The 17,376-nt window shown below is 43.7% G+C and overlaps 1 protein-coding gene across 2 annotated transcripts in view; it reads right to left on the minus strand.

Annotated features, from left to right (window-relative positions):
* The window catches only part of CHD7 (chromodomain helicase DNA binding protein 7), a 203,079-nt gene that overhangs the window by 92,593 nt on the left and 93,110 nt on the right, over positions 1–17,376 (minus strand). For both annotated transcript variants that reach the window (XM_066625985.1, XM_066625986.1), the window contains exon 4: positions 4,162–4,592. In XM_066625985.1, the coding sequence (XP_066482082.1) occupies positions 4,162–4,592 (431 nt within the window). The remainder of the gene's footprint in view (positions 1–4,161; positions 4,593–17,376) is intronic.

Genomic DNA, 17,376 nt, shown 5'->3' on the forward strand with positions numbered 1-17,376 from the left:
GGCCTTTGGAACTGCAACAGAAGGCATCTATCTCCGGACCAGATCAGATGGAAAGCTCTTCAACCTCTCCAGACTAAGAGCAAAGTCCAAAGTCCAGCTGAAATGTCTGCGTGACTTCCTCTTTGCCAACGATGCAGCTATCACTACCCACTCTGCCAAAGATCTCCAGCAGCTCATGGATCGTTTTAGCAAGGCCTGCCAAGATTTTGGACTGACAATCAGCCTGAAGAAAACACAGGTCATGGTTCAGGATGTGGACTCACCTCCCTGCATTACAATCTCTGAGCATGAACTGGAGATTGTCCATGACTTTGTGTACCTTGGCTCAACGATCTCCGACACTCTTTCTCTTGATACCGAGCTAAACAAGCGCATCGGTAAAGCAGCTACCACGTTTTCCAGACTCACAAAGAGAGTCTGGTCCAACAAGAAGCTGATGGACATACCAAGATCCAGGTCTACAGAGCTTGTGTCCTGAGTACACTTCTGTACTGCAGCGAGTCATGGACTCTTTGCTCACAACAGGAGAGGAAACTGAACGCTTTCCACATGCGCTGCCTCCGACGCATCCTTGGCATCACCTGGCAGGACAAAGTTCCAAACAACACTGTCCTGGAACGAGCTGGAATCCCTAGCATGTATGCACTGCTGAAACAGAGACGCCTGCGTTGGCTCGGTCATGTCGTGAGAATGGATGATGGCCGGATCCCAAAGGATCTCCTCTATGGTGAACTCGTGCAAGGAAAGCGCCCTACAGGTAGACCACAGCTGCGATACAAGGACATCTGCAAGAGGGATCTGAAGGCCTTAGGGATGGACCTCAACAGGTGGGAAACCCTGGCCTCTGAGCGGCCCGCTTAGAGGCAGGTTGTGCAGCATGGCCTTTCCCAGTTTGAAGAGACACTTGGCCAACAGTCTGAGGCAAAGAAGGAAGGCCCATAGACAGGGAGACAGACCAGGGACAGACTGCACTTGCTCCCAGTGTGGAAGGGATTGTCACTCCCGAATTGGCCTTTTCAGCCACACTAGACGCTGTTCCAGAACCACCTTTCAGAGCGCGATACCATAGTCTTTCGAGACTGAAAGTTGCCAACAATATTATTAGAAGCTTAATTAGCATAAAGTAGGTGCAATACACTTTTTAAAAATACCCTCATGAGATCAAGGATTTCTTGTTCAAATATATTATTATTATTATTATTATTATTATTATTATTATTATTATTATTATTATTATTAACAGCATTTATATACCGCTTTTCAACAAAAGTTCACAAAGCGGTTTACAGAGAAAAATCAAATAACTAATGGCTCCCTGTCCCAAAAGGGCTCACAATCTAAAAGATGCAAAACACTAGCAGACAGCCACTAGAAAAGACACTGTTGGGGTGAGGAAGGCCAGTTACTCTCCCCCTGCTAAATAAAAGAGGAGCACCCACTTGAAAAAGTGCCTCTTATCCAATTAGCAAGGGTTATGGGAAAAGGGTTGTAAAAAAAGTTGATATTAAACATGAAAAGTTACTAGAACTATGTGGTACTGGTACTATAAACCAATATACTATAAACCCACTACTTTCAACATAAAATGTTCAACTTACTGTGCATATAGAAAGATGTAGCCCCTGCCCCCCCCCCCAACTTTGTCCTGAGGCTGTTCATGAACAAAGCGCCTTTAGAACTGGACACACATCACTGCTAACAAGCATAGCAAACTTCCAAGAGTGTGAATATCGAAGCCAGGCTATGGCATAACAATTGTATGCTCATCCAGCACAAGCAGTGGTAACCAGCTACCCTGGCTAGCCCTTGTACTCTGGTTGCGACTATCTGGTTAGAGCTAGGTAATGGCTGGTGAGAAGGACCATGCTGAGTTCAGTTGATTTTAGGGGATGGGGAGAAAAGAGATTTAAACTTATCTCTTTTCTCCCCCTCCACTAAAATCAACTGAACTTTCAGGGATGCATTTCAGGGATTGTGACCGAGAGCTGGGACCAGCTGCCACTGTTTAAAAGGTATCCTACAATGCAGTTGGACTTTACAGCCCATGCACGGATGGGCTGTATCGCACCCATAATTAAGCTATGGGGCTCAAAACCTACCTTGCCTTTAGCTAACAACATTTTAGTGTTTATTGTTGTATTATTTTTCTCTCTTCTGTAGCAGTATATATAATCAGAATAATAAATAACATACTTCTGAGAAATTCAAGAACTTCTGCTTGACAGATTAATGGTTTGAGCATATTGATTAATTTAAAACCTTGATTCAATTATGTGTGTTGCTGGACGGATTCAGTGTAGCTAAGGGGGTGCAGGGGGTAGCAGATGCACCGGTCATCATGCTTTAGGGAGGCAACAAGCTGAGCTTGACACTAGTGACCAAAATGGTGAAAATCTTGATATGTATGAATAATATCATCATGTTATATATCACTGGAAAGGTAATTTAATGCAGAATCCAATGAAACAAACAGCATTGGAATATCTATATTCTATCAAAACTTATGGCCAATTAACCAGAAAATGAAAACACACCTGCCTTATAGAGCAAAAAGTGGATTTTCTGAACTCAAAACAGGGGGAGAATAACCAACCATCTTCATCCCAGCACAGTTTCTCAGACCAATCAGGGGCACACTTTTAATTTTTTACTTCATTAAATTTGATTTTGTCTTGGAAGGTGGGCTACAAATCTTCTTTGACCCCAGATAGCAGATAGATGCCTTAGCTATGCCACTGGCTGGGGGAGGTGGCAGAACAACTGGGTGGTAAGCTGGTAGGGGGGTAAGTTTCCCCCCAATTTTCACTTTTTTAAAAGCCTGGCGTGATGTCACTTCCGGTTGTGACATCACTTCTGGGGCATCATTTTGAGCTTGGCACCAAGCTACACAATCATTAGCTATGCCACTAGATTAGTCAGCCTTTGGCACTACCTGGCATATAAAAACAAGTTTATTTCACAGATGTTACATTATTTTCAGCAACATTTCCATTCACTCAGTAAACTAGTTGAGCTTAGGCTTAAAATAATGCATAAAGACCATGGCTGATACCAAAATAGTCCTAGTTTTCATTAGCTATTTCCCTTCTCTGAGACAAGCACAGAATTAAAGAAAGAGCACTTTATTATACAGTTAGCATGGCATAGCATCCATGCAGCCAAGTGACAGATGCTCCAAGGAGAAAAGGTATAAAGCTTCCTCTATACCGAAGCATCCAATAAAGAAGTTTGGTAACAATGCCATATGTGCATGGTATGACATAGATTAACCTAATTTAGTATGCCTCTTATACAAACTGAAATTTGAGCTGCCAAGATTATTATTCAATGAAATATTTTACATTGATGTTTTGCAATACAAATTTAGGTACCAACACTGAAAGACTTCCTAAGAGCGTCAATCAAATACACAAAAACTAACATTTCTTCAGATCAAGTTCTGCAATAGCCCTGTTCCCACCTCATAATGCCTTTTGAAGGCATAAAAACATCACTTTCGGTTTTACAAAAAAACCGGAAGTGACTTTTTTTTTTTGGCTGAAACAGTCATTATGAGGCCCACAGAGGTCACAGGGGAACGTGCACAACCTCTGTGGGGTCCAGAAGATCCTACAAAGGGTGGGGAAAATCTCCGGCATCTGCAGTTTCAGCTAACTGCAGAGTGTTCAGGAACAGAACCTCCGCAAATACTAGGGTACACCTGTATTCAAATAGTCAAATTAGAATCTGAATTGTGCTTCTAAAATGAATCATCACACTAAATGGAATAACCAATTCTTATGTTCTAACTAAGAGAAAAACAGAGTAGCCAGGTGGATGTAAAATCTCTCCCTAATACTGCTTCTTCACTTCATTTGAAGATTTTTGTTGTTAAGAAAAATCAAGACTTCTAATTCTGTTTTTAGCTGTACACTTAATGAACTTGACAATTAATATACAAATTAGGTAAACAAAAATAAGTTTCATTACTACTAATAGAGGGAAAATGTAATTCTAGTTCATTTCAATAATTCTAACTTAGTATCCTAGAAATCAAAATAGAAAAAAGGTGTTTTCTTTTTTCTGACTATTATAGACACAACAAGTTCTCAAAGAATCTAAAAATACGGAACTTGAAAAAGTTCAATATTTATTTGTAATACTAATGGATATCTAACATACCTTGTCTTTTTGTTGGCCTTGGGTTTTGGTGTGGTGTTTTTTGCTTTCTTTTCCTTTGGCTCTTTTGGGATCTTAGGGGTTTTAGGAGTCTTGGGTTCTTTAGGCTCCTTCTTCTCCTTGGGTTCTTTTGGGTCCTTCGGTTCTTTTTTTACCTTCGGCTTTTTCTTTTTCTTTTTCTCTTCCTGGGAACAGTCTAATGATTTCCTAGTAGGATCCTGGCTATCAAGCCCACCTGGAAAACCTTCCTTACCAAATCCTTTACCAGGACCTTCTGAAATAATGTGATTGTTTTTCTTTTTCTTTTTCTTTTGCTGTGGCTGTTGCTCAATTGATGGAAGGTAATCATCACTTTTCAGTAGCTGGGCATTCGGTCCACTAACCTGAGTCATATCTGGCACTGGTTTCTCTAGGAAGGGTTCTGATGGAGAATGCTAAGAGAAACAAACAAGACATTAAATTAATCATGTGCAAGAATTCAGACTTTCAAATACTTATTGACTGAAGCAAGTTTGAAAAATATTTCTCCAAAAGACTAGACAGAACAATGTGTAACATAAAATTAACTGCTAACATTTAGCAAATAATGGAAGGATTATGAACACTGATAAAAAGTAGTACAGACTACAGCAAGTGATGCATGTATTAACATGACAAATATGTCAGAACTATACACCTGAATATACAAGGTAAAATGCCTATCAAGAGAATTAATCTGATAGTTATATTAAAAATTGTAAATAAATTTTGTAAGGCAATCAAGTAGGGAGAATGTGGCTACTAAAAACTATAATGGTTAAATCTCTAGTATAGTCAGAACTAATGAAAAGAGACGGGTAATCTGTAAGCTATAAGGAGAACACATTTTTAGTGCTTTATTCTATTTAGTGCTTTATTTAAATTAAATAGCTGAAAAGAAGTGCATGGACCTCTGCATTACCACAATATTAGTGATTAAAGGAATAATGAACAGATAAGATGCTATGAACCGAGTACTGAAGCAGCATACCAACAAGGGAAAGTGTGGGTGGGAGGTTCTTGCAGATAAAACAGTGCAACATCAAGCTTTTCACTGATTAGGGATCAGTGCAATTTTTAAATATTACTATGTTCTTCTGGAAACAAACTAGTGTTTAGCCATAAAGTCTATTGCTCAAAGTAGCTGCCCACAGTAGTGTCACACTAGTCATTCAGCACCTTTCTGGTCCTGCATCTAACCAATTCGTCATGATTTTCTATTAGTTCTACTCAGAATTACACAGCTCTTTTCTAATTTTTCCCATTTGTTTTACTGGCATGTTGGCCTGATCTGGTCATATCTCTCTTATTCATGGTCATTCATGCTGATATATGCAGAACTTGGGCTCAGTTGACTGCTGTAACTTGGCCTGGTAGGATCGTAGCTGTGCCTTTCATGAGCCAACAGACAGTCAGTCTGAGTTTGTCTGAGCCAATAGTAAGAGTTTTGTCTGGGCCAATAGGCTCACTTGCTGAGGACTTTGTAACAAGCCCTTGAGAGTTGGAGGACCAAATGGAAAACGGCTGCATTGGAGAGACAGGAGGAGAGACTGAGAAGGGCTGAGCAGGAGACTTGAGTGCCGTGTGCAAAAAGGCTGCAGTACCATCAAAAGAAAGGTAGAGGGCTGCTGTGTGCAGAGCCACTGCGGCTATAAAAGGGGCTGCACCAGCACAAGAGCTCAGAGACCACCAGGGAAGAGCTGCCGAGAGGAGCTTCAAGACTGGGCTCTGCAGAACGAGAGACTAAGCCACAGAGCTTCTGTGAGGAGCTTTGGGGAGCGTCTGCAGAAGAGCTGGAAGAGCAAGCTGCAGAGACCTCAAGGAAGAGAAGCTGCGAGGAGCAAGTTGGGAGAGACCAAGCTGCAGAGCGGAGCTGAAACCTGAGCTCTGAGGGAGAGCTGAGGAGAGAGCTGCTGGAAGGAGCCCCTGGGAGAGCCTCTGAGAACAAGAGAAGGGAACAACCACCCAGACTTTGCCTGGCTTGCCTCAAGTCCTGCTGCCTTGTGCCTGCCTCAAGCCTGCCTGCCTCAGGTCCTCTCAACTGGGGGGAAATTTGAAACAAGGTCATTTTGATTTGTTTGGTTCAGGTTCCATTCCTCCTAATAAAAGCCTTAAACTTAGCTTGGTGTCAGTGGTCTCTTTTGATCCTGTACAACAATGCCCAGTTGTTAATTTTATTCCAACCTCATTTCACTCTATATTCCATTCTCACTCAGAGACTATTTCTAAAAGAAAATTATTATTATGTTACTAATAAACTCCGTGGCTTGTTCAGACTACGTACAGTGAGGAAGACTTGCCTGTGTCAATGCTGTCAGCTGACTTCATATGGATACCACTTTTGCGTAAGTCCTATTCAGGAAAAATCCAAAATGCAAAGGCCAAAAAACCAAACAGTTGCTATCTATGTTAAACCTAGAAAAACACACACCACTTTCCCCATGTATGCCCTGTGGCATAGGTTCTCAAACGGTGGGTCGCAACCCACTTGGTGGGTTGTGACCTGATTTTGGATGGGTCGCGAAAAGCTGGGCAATGCCATCTTTGATACTGGCAAAATGAGCTGGGTGGTGCCATTTTGGAAACTGGCAAAATGAACTGGGCAGCGCCATCTTGGATATTGGCAAAATGAGCTGGGCGATGCCATCTTGGAATCTGGCAGTGGGCGCCACCATTTTCCAAGCCTGCATCAGTCCTGCAGAGAGAGAGAGAGAAGCTTCTTTCCTCTGGGTCTGAAAGAGCGGCATGCACAGTCGCAAAAGAGCAAGGCAGCACCTGTTTCATTTCAAGAACATAAGAAGAGTCCCACTGGATCAGGCCATAGGCCCATCTAGTCCAGCTTCCTATATCTCACAGCAGCCCACCAAATGCCCCAGGGAGCACACAAGACAGCAAGAGACCTGCATCCTGGTGCCCTCCCTTGCATCTGACATAGCCCATTTCTAAAATCAGGAGGTTGCACATACGCATCATGGCTTGTAACCCATAATGGATTTTTCCTCCAGAAACTTGTCCAATCCCCTTTTAAAGGCATCCAGGCCAGATGCCGTCACCACATCCTGCATAAGGAGTTCCACAGGCTGAGGAAAGAAATATTTTCTTTTGTCTGTCCTAACCCTCCCAACACTCAGTTTTAGTGGATGTCCCCTGGTTCTGGCATTATGTGAGATTCTAAAGAGCATCTCTCTACCCACTCTATCCTTCCCGTGCATAATTTTGTGTGTCTCAATCATGCCCCCCCCAGCCTCTTTTCTAGGCTGAAGAGGCCCAAACGTTGTAGCCCAGGAGTGTCAAACTCATTTCATACCGAGGGCCAAATGGCATTCATGATGCCTGCTGAGGGCCAGAAGTAATGTCATTAGGCAGGAAGTGATGTCATTAAACAACTCATACCCAAAAATTAGCACTTTTTCTCATTTAGGAATTCATTAACTTCAAATGACATAAGAGAAAACACACAAATCTTTATCATATTTCAAGATATGGAAGAGCCCAATTTTCATTGGGGCTGCCCTTTTAGCAGTAACACCTCAGCACTGCTCAGCAGCTGAGAGCCTGAGGGCCGGATAAAAAGCTTCTGCGGGCTGCATCCTGTCCCCGGGCCTTATGTTTGATACCCTGCTATAGCCTTTCCTTATAAGGTAGGTGCCCCAGCCCAGTAATCATCTTATGGCCCAATCCTATCCAATTTTTCAGCACTGGTGCAGCTGCAACTCAGCCCCAAGGTAAGAGAACAAATGTTCCCAAACCTTAAGGAAGGCTCTGTAACTGCTGCCCCACTACAAGATGCAGTGCATACCCCCATTGGCACAGTTGCACCAGCACTGGAAAATTGGATAGGACTGGGCCCTTAGTCGTACTCATTTGCACCTTTTTCATTTCCACTATGTCCTTTCTCCAGTGAGCATGGTTGTATTGGCAGAGCAGAGCCTGTCTCTTGAATTTCAGGTGGGAGTCTGAGGCTGCCCCTCCCCCCCTTGCCTTGGATGGGCTCCTTTGCAAAGATTCTTGCACAAAGTTTGGAAGGGAGGATTCAGGGCTCAGAAAAGGATCTTCCTCCCACAATGAAAGGTTCACTTGTTGAAAGTTTTGATGTGCAGCAAATACAGAAACTAAAGCACTGAGACAACCAGGAGAGGGAGGGGTGGGGGAACTGGGGAGAGTGGGCTAGGCATGTGTGTGATCTCAGGGCTAGGAGAGATGGGATGGGGGAACTGGGGAGAGTACTGAGCATGTGTGTGATCTGTAAGGCTAGGAGAGATGGAAGACTCCTATCTTATAGGTGGTGCAGACAAGTCTGGTTTTGTTGGATCTGTAGGAGGCTTCAGGGTAGTTAGTTTGCAAGGTGCCATGAACACTGATGGGCATATACTAAATATATCAATGCCATGCTCAACACTAGCCGGAAGCAAGCACACCCTTCACACACACCTCATTACAAGAAGTACACTGCTCAAAACAATAAAGGGAGCACTTAAACAACACATCCGAGATCAGAATGAATGAAATATTCCTATTAAATACTGTATATTGAATTTTACAGGTTGAATGCTTGGTAGCAATGGTAGCATGGGTCAGAGAATTGGGGAAAGCTTCTATGCTGGAATGTTTTCTCTTGTCATTTGAAGGGTATGAGTTCCTAGGTGAGAACCTGGAAATGATGTCACTTCCTGCTTAATGATATCACTTCTGGCACTGGCATCACAGTGACGGCACTTCCTGCTTGATGACATCACTTTCAGGTTAATGACAACACTTCTGGCGGGCCCCAGAAAGATTGTCATCATGAAAAGTGGGTCCCGGTCTAAAACGCCCAAGAACCACTGCCCTATGGAAATGTGACATCCACAGCCAATGGGCCCCAAAGGCAGAGCAAATGAAGAGTCACTACCCAACAGCTCATAGTCTCTAAGTCAGCGTTTTTCAAACTGTGGTTTGGGACCCACTAGAAGGATTGTGAGCCACTTTCAGGTGAGTTCCCATTCATTTCAATGTGTGTTTTATTTTTAATATATTAGACTTGACGCTACCTTGGTATGTGAACTGCATCTGGGGAAATATACTGTATATGCTTTTAACAAAGGCTTACTCCCTGGTAAGTGTGGATAGGACTGCAGCCTTTAGGATGTTTGGGGAATCTGATTTTATCATATAGGAGAGCTGTAAAAATGTTTCCTGTTTGATGATGGTACTTCCGGTCATGACATCACTTCTAGGTTAATGACATCACTTCTGGTAGGTCCCAACAGATTGGTCTTTCTAAAAAGTGGGTCCTGGTGTTAAAAAGTTTGAGAATCACTGCTCTAAGTTTGTCCAAATCAGCTCTCTATTTGACACAACCACCACCAGTGGTATGCCTTTTCTTCTGGGGATTTTTTTCATATTCACCCGATCCTGATGATTATGGAGTTAATTTTCTTCATCAATCTTATTCCTCCTTCCTTCTTTTGAAACATATTTTGGCTTTTCTCTATTACTTATAGGCTTGCTCTTATTTGTTTTCCTCCTGGGCCTTTTCTTTCTGAATTTAATTGCCAGTTAACATTTTTCTCTTCTCTTAATTTTGAGGCTGCTATAACTTTATTTTTCTCCTAATCACTCTCATACTCATGTACATACTCCTACTTTACCTGATCTCTGGTCTCAGGTTTTGGACAACAAATCTACTGGCAGTAGGAGGTACATATTGGATATTCTTTATAGACTAGCGCCCTTTTAATTTTTCCATTTGCTGCAATATGTTTATTCTCAATCTTCTATCGAAAACCAGTCTGGTAGATTTTCTATCAATCCTTGTCTTTTTCCATCTCATCTTTCTCCTCTTTCTTATCAGTTCTTCTGTTTCTTGTATCACCTTTGCTCTCTTCCACTCTCGAAAGATCTATACATCTCTTACTAAGCCCCCAACCATACTTTAAATATCTATTAAATGTTCTCAATCTTGTCTAATGGCTGCAAAGCATTTTTGACATGTCTAGGAATCAGCCTAACTTTTTACACTGATTTATTTAGAAGCACGCAGCAATCATGTGCTTCATTTTACCAATTTCTTTAATTTTTTTAATTTTATTTTTCACATTTTTATACCACCTTTCCTCCAAAGAGCTCAGGGTGGTGTACACAGCTGCTCCCCTCCTTTTGTCCTCACAACAACCCTATGAGGTAGGTGAGGATGACAAAAAGTGACTGACCCAAGATCACCCAGGAAGCTTCATGGCTGAGGGAGGATTCGAACCTGGATCTTCCAGGTCTAAGTCCCAAACCACCTCCTAAACCACTATACCACCCTTGCTCTCACAAGTTTAATGAAACTTGTGTCCAAATTTAACATACTAGCATTGTGTCCATACTAGGATCACAAGTTAACATCCCATTCAAATAATTTAAATATATATTTAAAAGATTTTAATAAGTCTGTCCTTATATTATTACAGATAGCTTTCTCAATGTGTTCACTTATTAATTTTAAGGCTTCAACTTTTAATTACAATGATGGCAAGAAAAAAGGTGGCAAAGAGAGCGACTAAGATAATTACGGAGCTGGGGCACCTTCCTTATGAGGAAAGGCTACAGCGTTTGGGCCTCTTCAGCCTAGAAAAGAGACGCCTGAGGGGGGACATGATTGAGACATACAAAATTATGGAGGGGGTGGACAGAGTGGATAGGGAGATGCTCTTTACACTCTCACATAACACCAGAACCAGGGGACATCCACTAAAATTGAGTGTTGGGAGAGTTAGAACAGACAAAAGAAAATATTTCTTTACTCAGCGTGTGGTTGGTCTGTGGAACTCCTTGCCACAGGATGTGGTGATGGCGTCTAGCCTGGACGCCTTTAAAAGGGGATTGGACAAGTTTCTGGAGGAAAAATCCATTACGGGGTACAAGCCATGATGTGCATGTGCAACCTCCTGATTTTAAAAATGGGTTATGTCAGAATGCCAGATGCAAGGGAGGGCACCAGGATGAGGCCTCTTGTTATCTGGTGTGCTCCCTGGGGCATTTGGTGGGCCGCTGTGAGATACAGGAAGCTGGACTAGATGGGCCTATGGCCTGATTCAGTGGGGCTGTTCTTATGTTCATTCTCCCCAGCTCAAAAAAAAAAAAAAAAAAAAGTTGGAACACAATCCCAATCTTGCAAGCTCTTTTTTACATAGTTACTTCTTGCTTAGTTTAAAAGGTCCACATGCTGGCTCAGTCTTCCCCCCACATCTCCCACTTAAGTCCCTTAAGAGTGAGAAGGCTGAAAGGACCACTTGCCTCTCTCTAGCCCAATTCCCATCCCCAGCTGACTGGTTCTCATGCCTTTGTACTGCTCTCTGCTGCCAACATTCACTGCCATAAGAGCAATGCAATGCACAAGTGCAATCATCCATCTCTGACCTGGTGGGGGGGCGGCAAGGAGGAAAGAGCGAAAGAGAAAAAAAAAAAAACCACACACTCACAGATTTTCATGCGTATAACATCTTTATAATCCAGCAATTTTCAATCTCTTTCATCTCATGGCACACTGACAAGGTACTTAAATTGTCAAGGCACACCAACAGTTGGTGAAAATTGACAAGGGGGGAGCTTGCATCCCCCAAAAGCCCTACTAACTCCCATCCCTCCCACCAAACTCCTGTGGCACATTTACGGACCATTCACAGTACACCAGTGTGTCATGGCACACAAGTTGAAAATCACTGTTATAAACCCATGCCTACTTTTGCAGTCTTCTCCCCATCCAGTGCACTTGTACTGTTTCTAACCCTAGTTTAGTAATATTGGGATGATAAGCTACAGATTTTGAAGTTAAGTTAAACTCACTTCAACTAAAAGTTGTTTTGCTAGTATTGTTTTAAGCAATAAATGTTGCCACAATTTACTATGTGAGTGCAAAGTTCAATTTTCTAATGAAATTAACAAAGACTGAACACAAGTAGAGCATAAGAAGGTGTTCTGATGGCTGGGGAGACTGTGCGTGGCCTCTGTCTCTCAGAACATCTTCCAGAGGGGACATGAGCATATCTTCTCACTTTCCCCGGGGGTTCCGTTCCAGGGGACCCCAAAACCCATGGATTTCATTATCCGCAGGTTTCCTTATCCACAGGTGGTCCTGGAATGGAATCCCGGCAGATAGTGAGGAGCACCCTGTACTGCATGTTGCCCATTTTTTCAGTGTGAATGATCAGGCACAGCAGACCCTCTTCATGTAAACACATTTCCTTTCTATTCACTACAAGAGTTAGAAACTGAAGTTATAAAATTATGATGAAAGTCAAGTGGATGAAAGTAAAGGTATTGCTGTACTTTAAGAAAAACAAAGCTGGTAACATCCTGTCTCTGGGATGTTACCCTTAAGGGAGGGGGGAAAAAACTAATACCCACACAGAATTTTACTACCACCTTCTCCCCATGTCAGTCTTTCTACTCACCTAACTTCAGGGGCCTTGTTTCAGTTCCTTGCCATCTATTGTGCATTGGCTAGATGAAGTAGGGCCTTTGCAGCAGTAACATCCTAAGATATGGAATTCCTTTCTGAGGAAGACTCATTTGCCCACTCACTAACAGGCTTTAGACTGCAAGTTAAGAGTGCTATTTCAAAGAGCATTTGGAACAGTGGACTGGTTGTTTTATACCATTGTTCAGCCCTGATTACTGATGATGCTGTGACTGCATCAGACTTCACAGCAGCAGTAGTGCCTTTTACTACAATTTTGTTCAATGGCAATTCAGTTTTCAAAATCTAGTGTACCTCATCAAATATAAACAAGACTTTGCAGTCCTTCACAACTTTATTCCAAAGAGCCAATGGGACAGTACTGTAGCATCCAACACTCAAATTTCCACTTACAAAAACATGGATAGATATGCATTTCGAAATCATGAGCATTTTACCGCACTGAGAAGCACAAGTCATAACTGCATGACTAAGCTTCAAGGCTGAAGCAATTTGTCATATGTGTAAAGTGACAAAGCCTGGCAACATATTTTCAGATACAAAAACAGAGTTAGTTTTACTTTGCCTTTCTAGTGTAACTTGTGCCAACAGTTCATTAGGAAAATAACTGTATGACTAATATAAGATAGTTATAAAATTGGCTAATTTGCATAATTCTAAAACACCTTCCTTGTTTTTCATTTGAAGACTTCTTGGCTACCATGACAACCATAAGCACTGAATGTCCATCACAGTTATAAATCACACAGGATTTATTGTTTTGTATCATCCTGAATACAGATGTCACTCTTGTCATGCACAGATCATTATATGGTGAAGGCTGAGATTCTTACTCCTCAGCAGTATCACATAACTAGTGGCCAAAAAATGATGATCTGTTTCTCAAATAATAAATGACTCCACTAGTTTCTAGAATTTGTTTTTAGAAGAGGTGAGAAATTTAACCATTGGTGTTAATGGCTGCTCATGGGACCATACTAACATACCAAGCTCATTACCTTGACCATATATATACACATTAGCCCTTCAGAATCCTTTTCGCTTTACAACTGCTAAACAACACTCTCTTTTGCTTCCCAAGAAGCTGAGGTCACCCAGGAATAACTTAAGATGGCTAGACTACGCATTTGTGGAAACCTGTGATGAATTCAAACAATTAAGCACACAAGCTTTTTGAAAGTCTACTATGCCATGTCAGTGATAGTACTAAAGGCTATTTCTTTTTCTACTTCCACTTCATCTACTCATCAGTGTCTAAGAGTCTAGTCTTCTCTTGGAACAGCTATTAAACTTATGTTTAGACCAGTATTTTTCAAAATGTGGGTTGGGACCCGCTAGGTGGGTTGCGAGCCAATTTCAGGTGGGTCCCCATTCATTGCAATATTTTATTTTTAATATATTAGACTTGATGCTACCATGGTATTTTGGACTGACGATCAGCCTGAAGAAAACACAGGTCATGGTTCAGGATGTGGACTCACCTCCCTGCATTACAATCTCTGAGCATGAACTGGAGGTTGTCCATGACTTTGTGTACATTGGCTCAACAATCTCCGACACTCTTTCTCTCGATACCGAGCTAAACAAACGCATCGGTAAAGCAGCTACCACGTTTTCCAGACTCACAAAGAGAGTCTGGTCCAACAAGAAGCTGACGGAACATACCAAGATCCAGGTCTACAGAGCTTTCGTCCTGAGTACACTTCTGTACTGCAGCGAGTCATGGACTCTTCGCTCACAACAGGAGAGGAAACTGAACGCTTTCCACATGTGCTGCCTCTGATGCATTCTCGGCATCACCTGGCAGGACAAAGTTCCAAACAACACTGTCCTGGAACGAGCTGGAATCCCTAGCATGTATGCACTGCTGAAACAGAGACGCCTGCGTTGGCTCGGTCATGTCGTGAGAATGGATGATGGCCGGATCCCAAAGGATCTCCTCTATGGAGAACTTGTGCAAGGAAAGCGCCCTACAGGTAGACTACAGCTGCGATACAAGGACATCTGCAAGAGGGATCTGAAGGCCTTAGGAGTGGACCTCAACAAGTGGGAAACCCTGGCCTCTGAGCGGCCCGCTTGGAGGCAGGCTGTGCAGCATGGCCTTTCCCAGTTTGAAGAGACACTTGGCCAACAGACTGAGGCAAAGAGGCAAAGAAGGAAGGCCCATAGACAGGGAGACAGACCAGGGACAGACTGCACTTGCTCCCAGTGTGGAAGGGATTGTCACTCCCAAATTGGCCTTTTCAGCCACACTAGACGCTGTTCCAGAACCACCTTTCAGAGCGCGATACCATAGTCTTTCGAGACTGAAGGTTGCCAACATGACATGGTATGTGACTGCATTTGGGGAAATGTTACCAATCTGTACTTTTAACAAGCTACTATGTATATGCATTTAACAATGATAGTCAATGGGGCTTAGCCCGGGTAAGTTTGGGTAGGATTGCAGCCTAGGATTGTTAAAAATTTTCCAGCTTGATGATGTCACTTCCGGTCATGACATAACTTCTGGTGGGTCCTGACAGATTCTCATTCTAAAAAGTGAGTCCCAGTGCTAAATGTGTGAAAACCACTGCTGTACTGGCTATACTTTCCAGGTGCCTTGCCAAAGGCAAGGGAGTCCAGGGCCACGTGAAGTTCTTCTAGGGTTGGTTCACTGTCAAGCTCTTCCAGCACAGGCAGGCACTCAATGTTGTTCAGTGCTTCTTCGGTGACTACATTTTCTCTGGAATATAGCTCAGAGTAGTGCTGCACCCAGCGTTCCATCTGCTGCGCCCGATCCTGGATGACCTCGCCTGTGGCAGACTTCAGAGGGGCAATTTTCTTCTGTGTTGGACCTAGGGCCTGCTTGATACCATCATACATCCCCTTGATGTTGCCCGTGTCAGCTGCTATCTGTATCTCGGAACAGAGCTGGAGCCAGTAGTCGTTAGCACATCTCCTGGCAGTCTGTTGGACTTTGCTGCGAGCAGTTCGGAGGACCTGCAGGTTGCGCTCACTGGGACAGACCTTGTATGCTGCTTGAGCTCTCCTCTTTTCCTCAATGACTGGTGTCAACTCCTCAGAGTGGGCTTCAAACCAGTCTGCCGCCTTGTTGGTCTTCTTGCCGAATATGGACAAGGCGGTGTTGTAAACGGTATTCTTGAAATGTTCCCATCTGCTGGATGCGTTTGCGTCGGCCGGGCCTGGAAGAGATTCCTCAAGCGCTTGTGCAAATTCCTCCACTTTTCTCTGATCCCGGGTCTTGCTGGTATCAATGCGAGGTCTTCCTTCCTTTGGGAAGGGAAGACAGCATCCCTGCTGAAGTCCTAAAATGCTGCAAAGAGATCATCGTCACTGAGCTGCATGAAATCCTCTGTCTCTGCTGGAGAGAAGGTGGAGTACCTCAAGACATGAGGGATGCAAACATCATCACGCTGTACAAGAACAAAGGTGACAGGGGTGACTGCAACAACTACCGCGGCATCTCTCTCCTCAGCGTTGTAGGAAAGCTGTTTGCCCGAGTTGTACTAAAGAGGCTCCAGGTACTTGCAGAGAGCGTCTATCCAGAATCGCAGTGTGGATTCCGAGCCAACAGGTCCACCACTGATATGGTATTCTCCCTTAGACAACTGCAGGAGAAATGCAGGGAACAACGACAGCCACTCTTTATAGCCTTCATAGATCTCACAAAGGCTTTCGACCTGGTCAGCAGAGACGGCCTCTTCAAGATTCTCCCCAAGATTGGATGTCCACCCAGGCTCCTCAGCATCATCAGATCCTTCCACAAGGACATGAAGGGCACTGTTGTCTTCGATGGCTCCACATCAGACCCTTTTGACATCCGAAGCAGAGTGAAGCAGGGCTGTGTTCTTGCACCAACCTTGTTTGGGATTTTCTTCGCTGTCCTGCTGAAGCAGGCCTTTGGAACTGCAACAGAAGGCATCTATCTCCGGACCAGATCAGACGGAAAGCTCTTCAACCTCTCCAGACTGAGAGCAAAATCCAAAGTCCAGCTGAAATGTCTGCGTGACTTCCTCTTTGCCGACGATGCAGCTGTCACTACCCACTCTGCCAAAGATCTCCAGCAGCTCATGGATCGTTTTAGCAAGGCCTGCCAAGATTTTGGACTGACAATCAGCCTGAAGAAAACACAGGTCATGGTTCAGGATGTGGACTCACCTCCCTGCATTACAATCTCTGAGCATGAACTGGAGGTTGTCCATGACTTTGTGTACCTTGGCTCAACGATCTCCGACACTCATTCTCTCGATGCCGAGCTAAACAGGCGCATCGGTAAAGCAGCTACCACGTTTTCCAGACTCACAAAGAGAGTCTGGTCCAACAAGAAGCTGACGGAACATACCAAGATCCAGGTCTACAGAGCTTGCGTCCTGAGTACACTTCTGTACTGCAGCGAGTCATGGACTCTTCGCCCACAACAGGAGAGGAAACTGAGCGCTTTCCACATGCGCTGCCTCCGACGCATCCTCGGCATCACCTGGCAGGACAAAGTTCCAAACAACACAGTCCTGGAACGTGCTGGAATCCCTAGCATGTATTCACTGCTGAAACAGAGACGCCTGCGTTGGCTTGGTCATGTCGTGAGAATGGATGATGGCCGGATCCCAAAGGATCTCCTCTATGGAGAACTCGTGCAAGGAAAGCGCCCTACAGGTAGACCACAGCTGCGATACAAGGACATCTGCAAGAGGGATCTGAAGGCCTTAGGGATGGACCTCAACAAGTGGGAAACCCTGGCCTCTGAGCGGCCCGCT

Source organism: Tiliqua scincoides, chromosome 4 (assembly GCF_035046505.1).
Source record: "Tiliqua scincoides isolate rTilSci1 chromosome 4, rTilSci1.hap2, whole genome shotgun sequence".
Lineage (NCBI taxonomy): Eukaryota > Metazoa > Chordata > Lepidosauria > Squamata > Scincidae > Tiliqua > Tiliqua scincoides.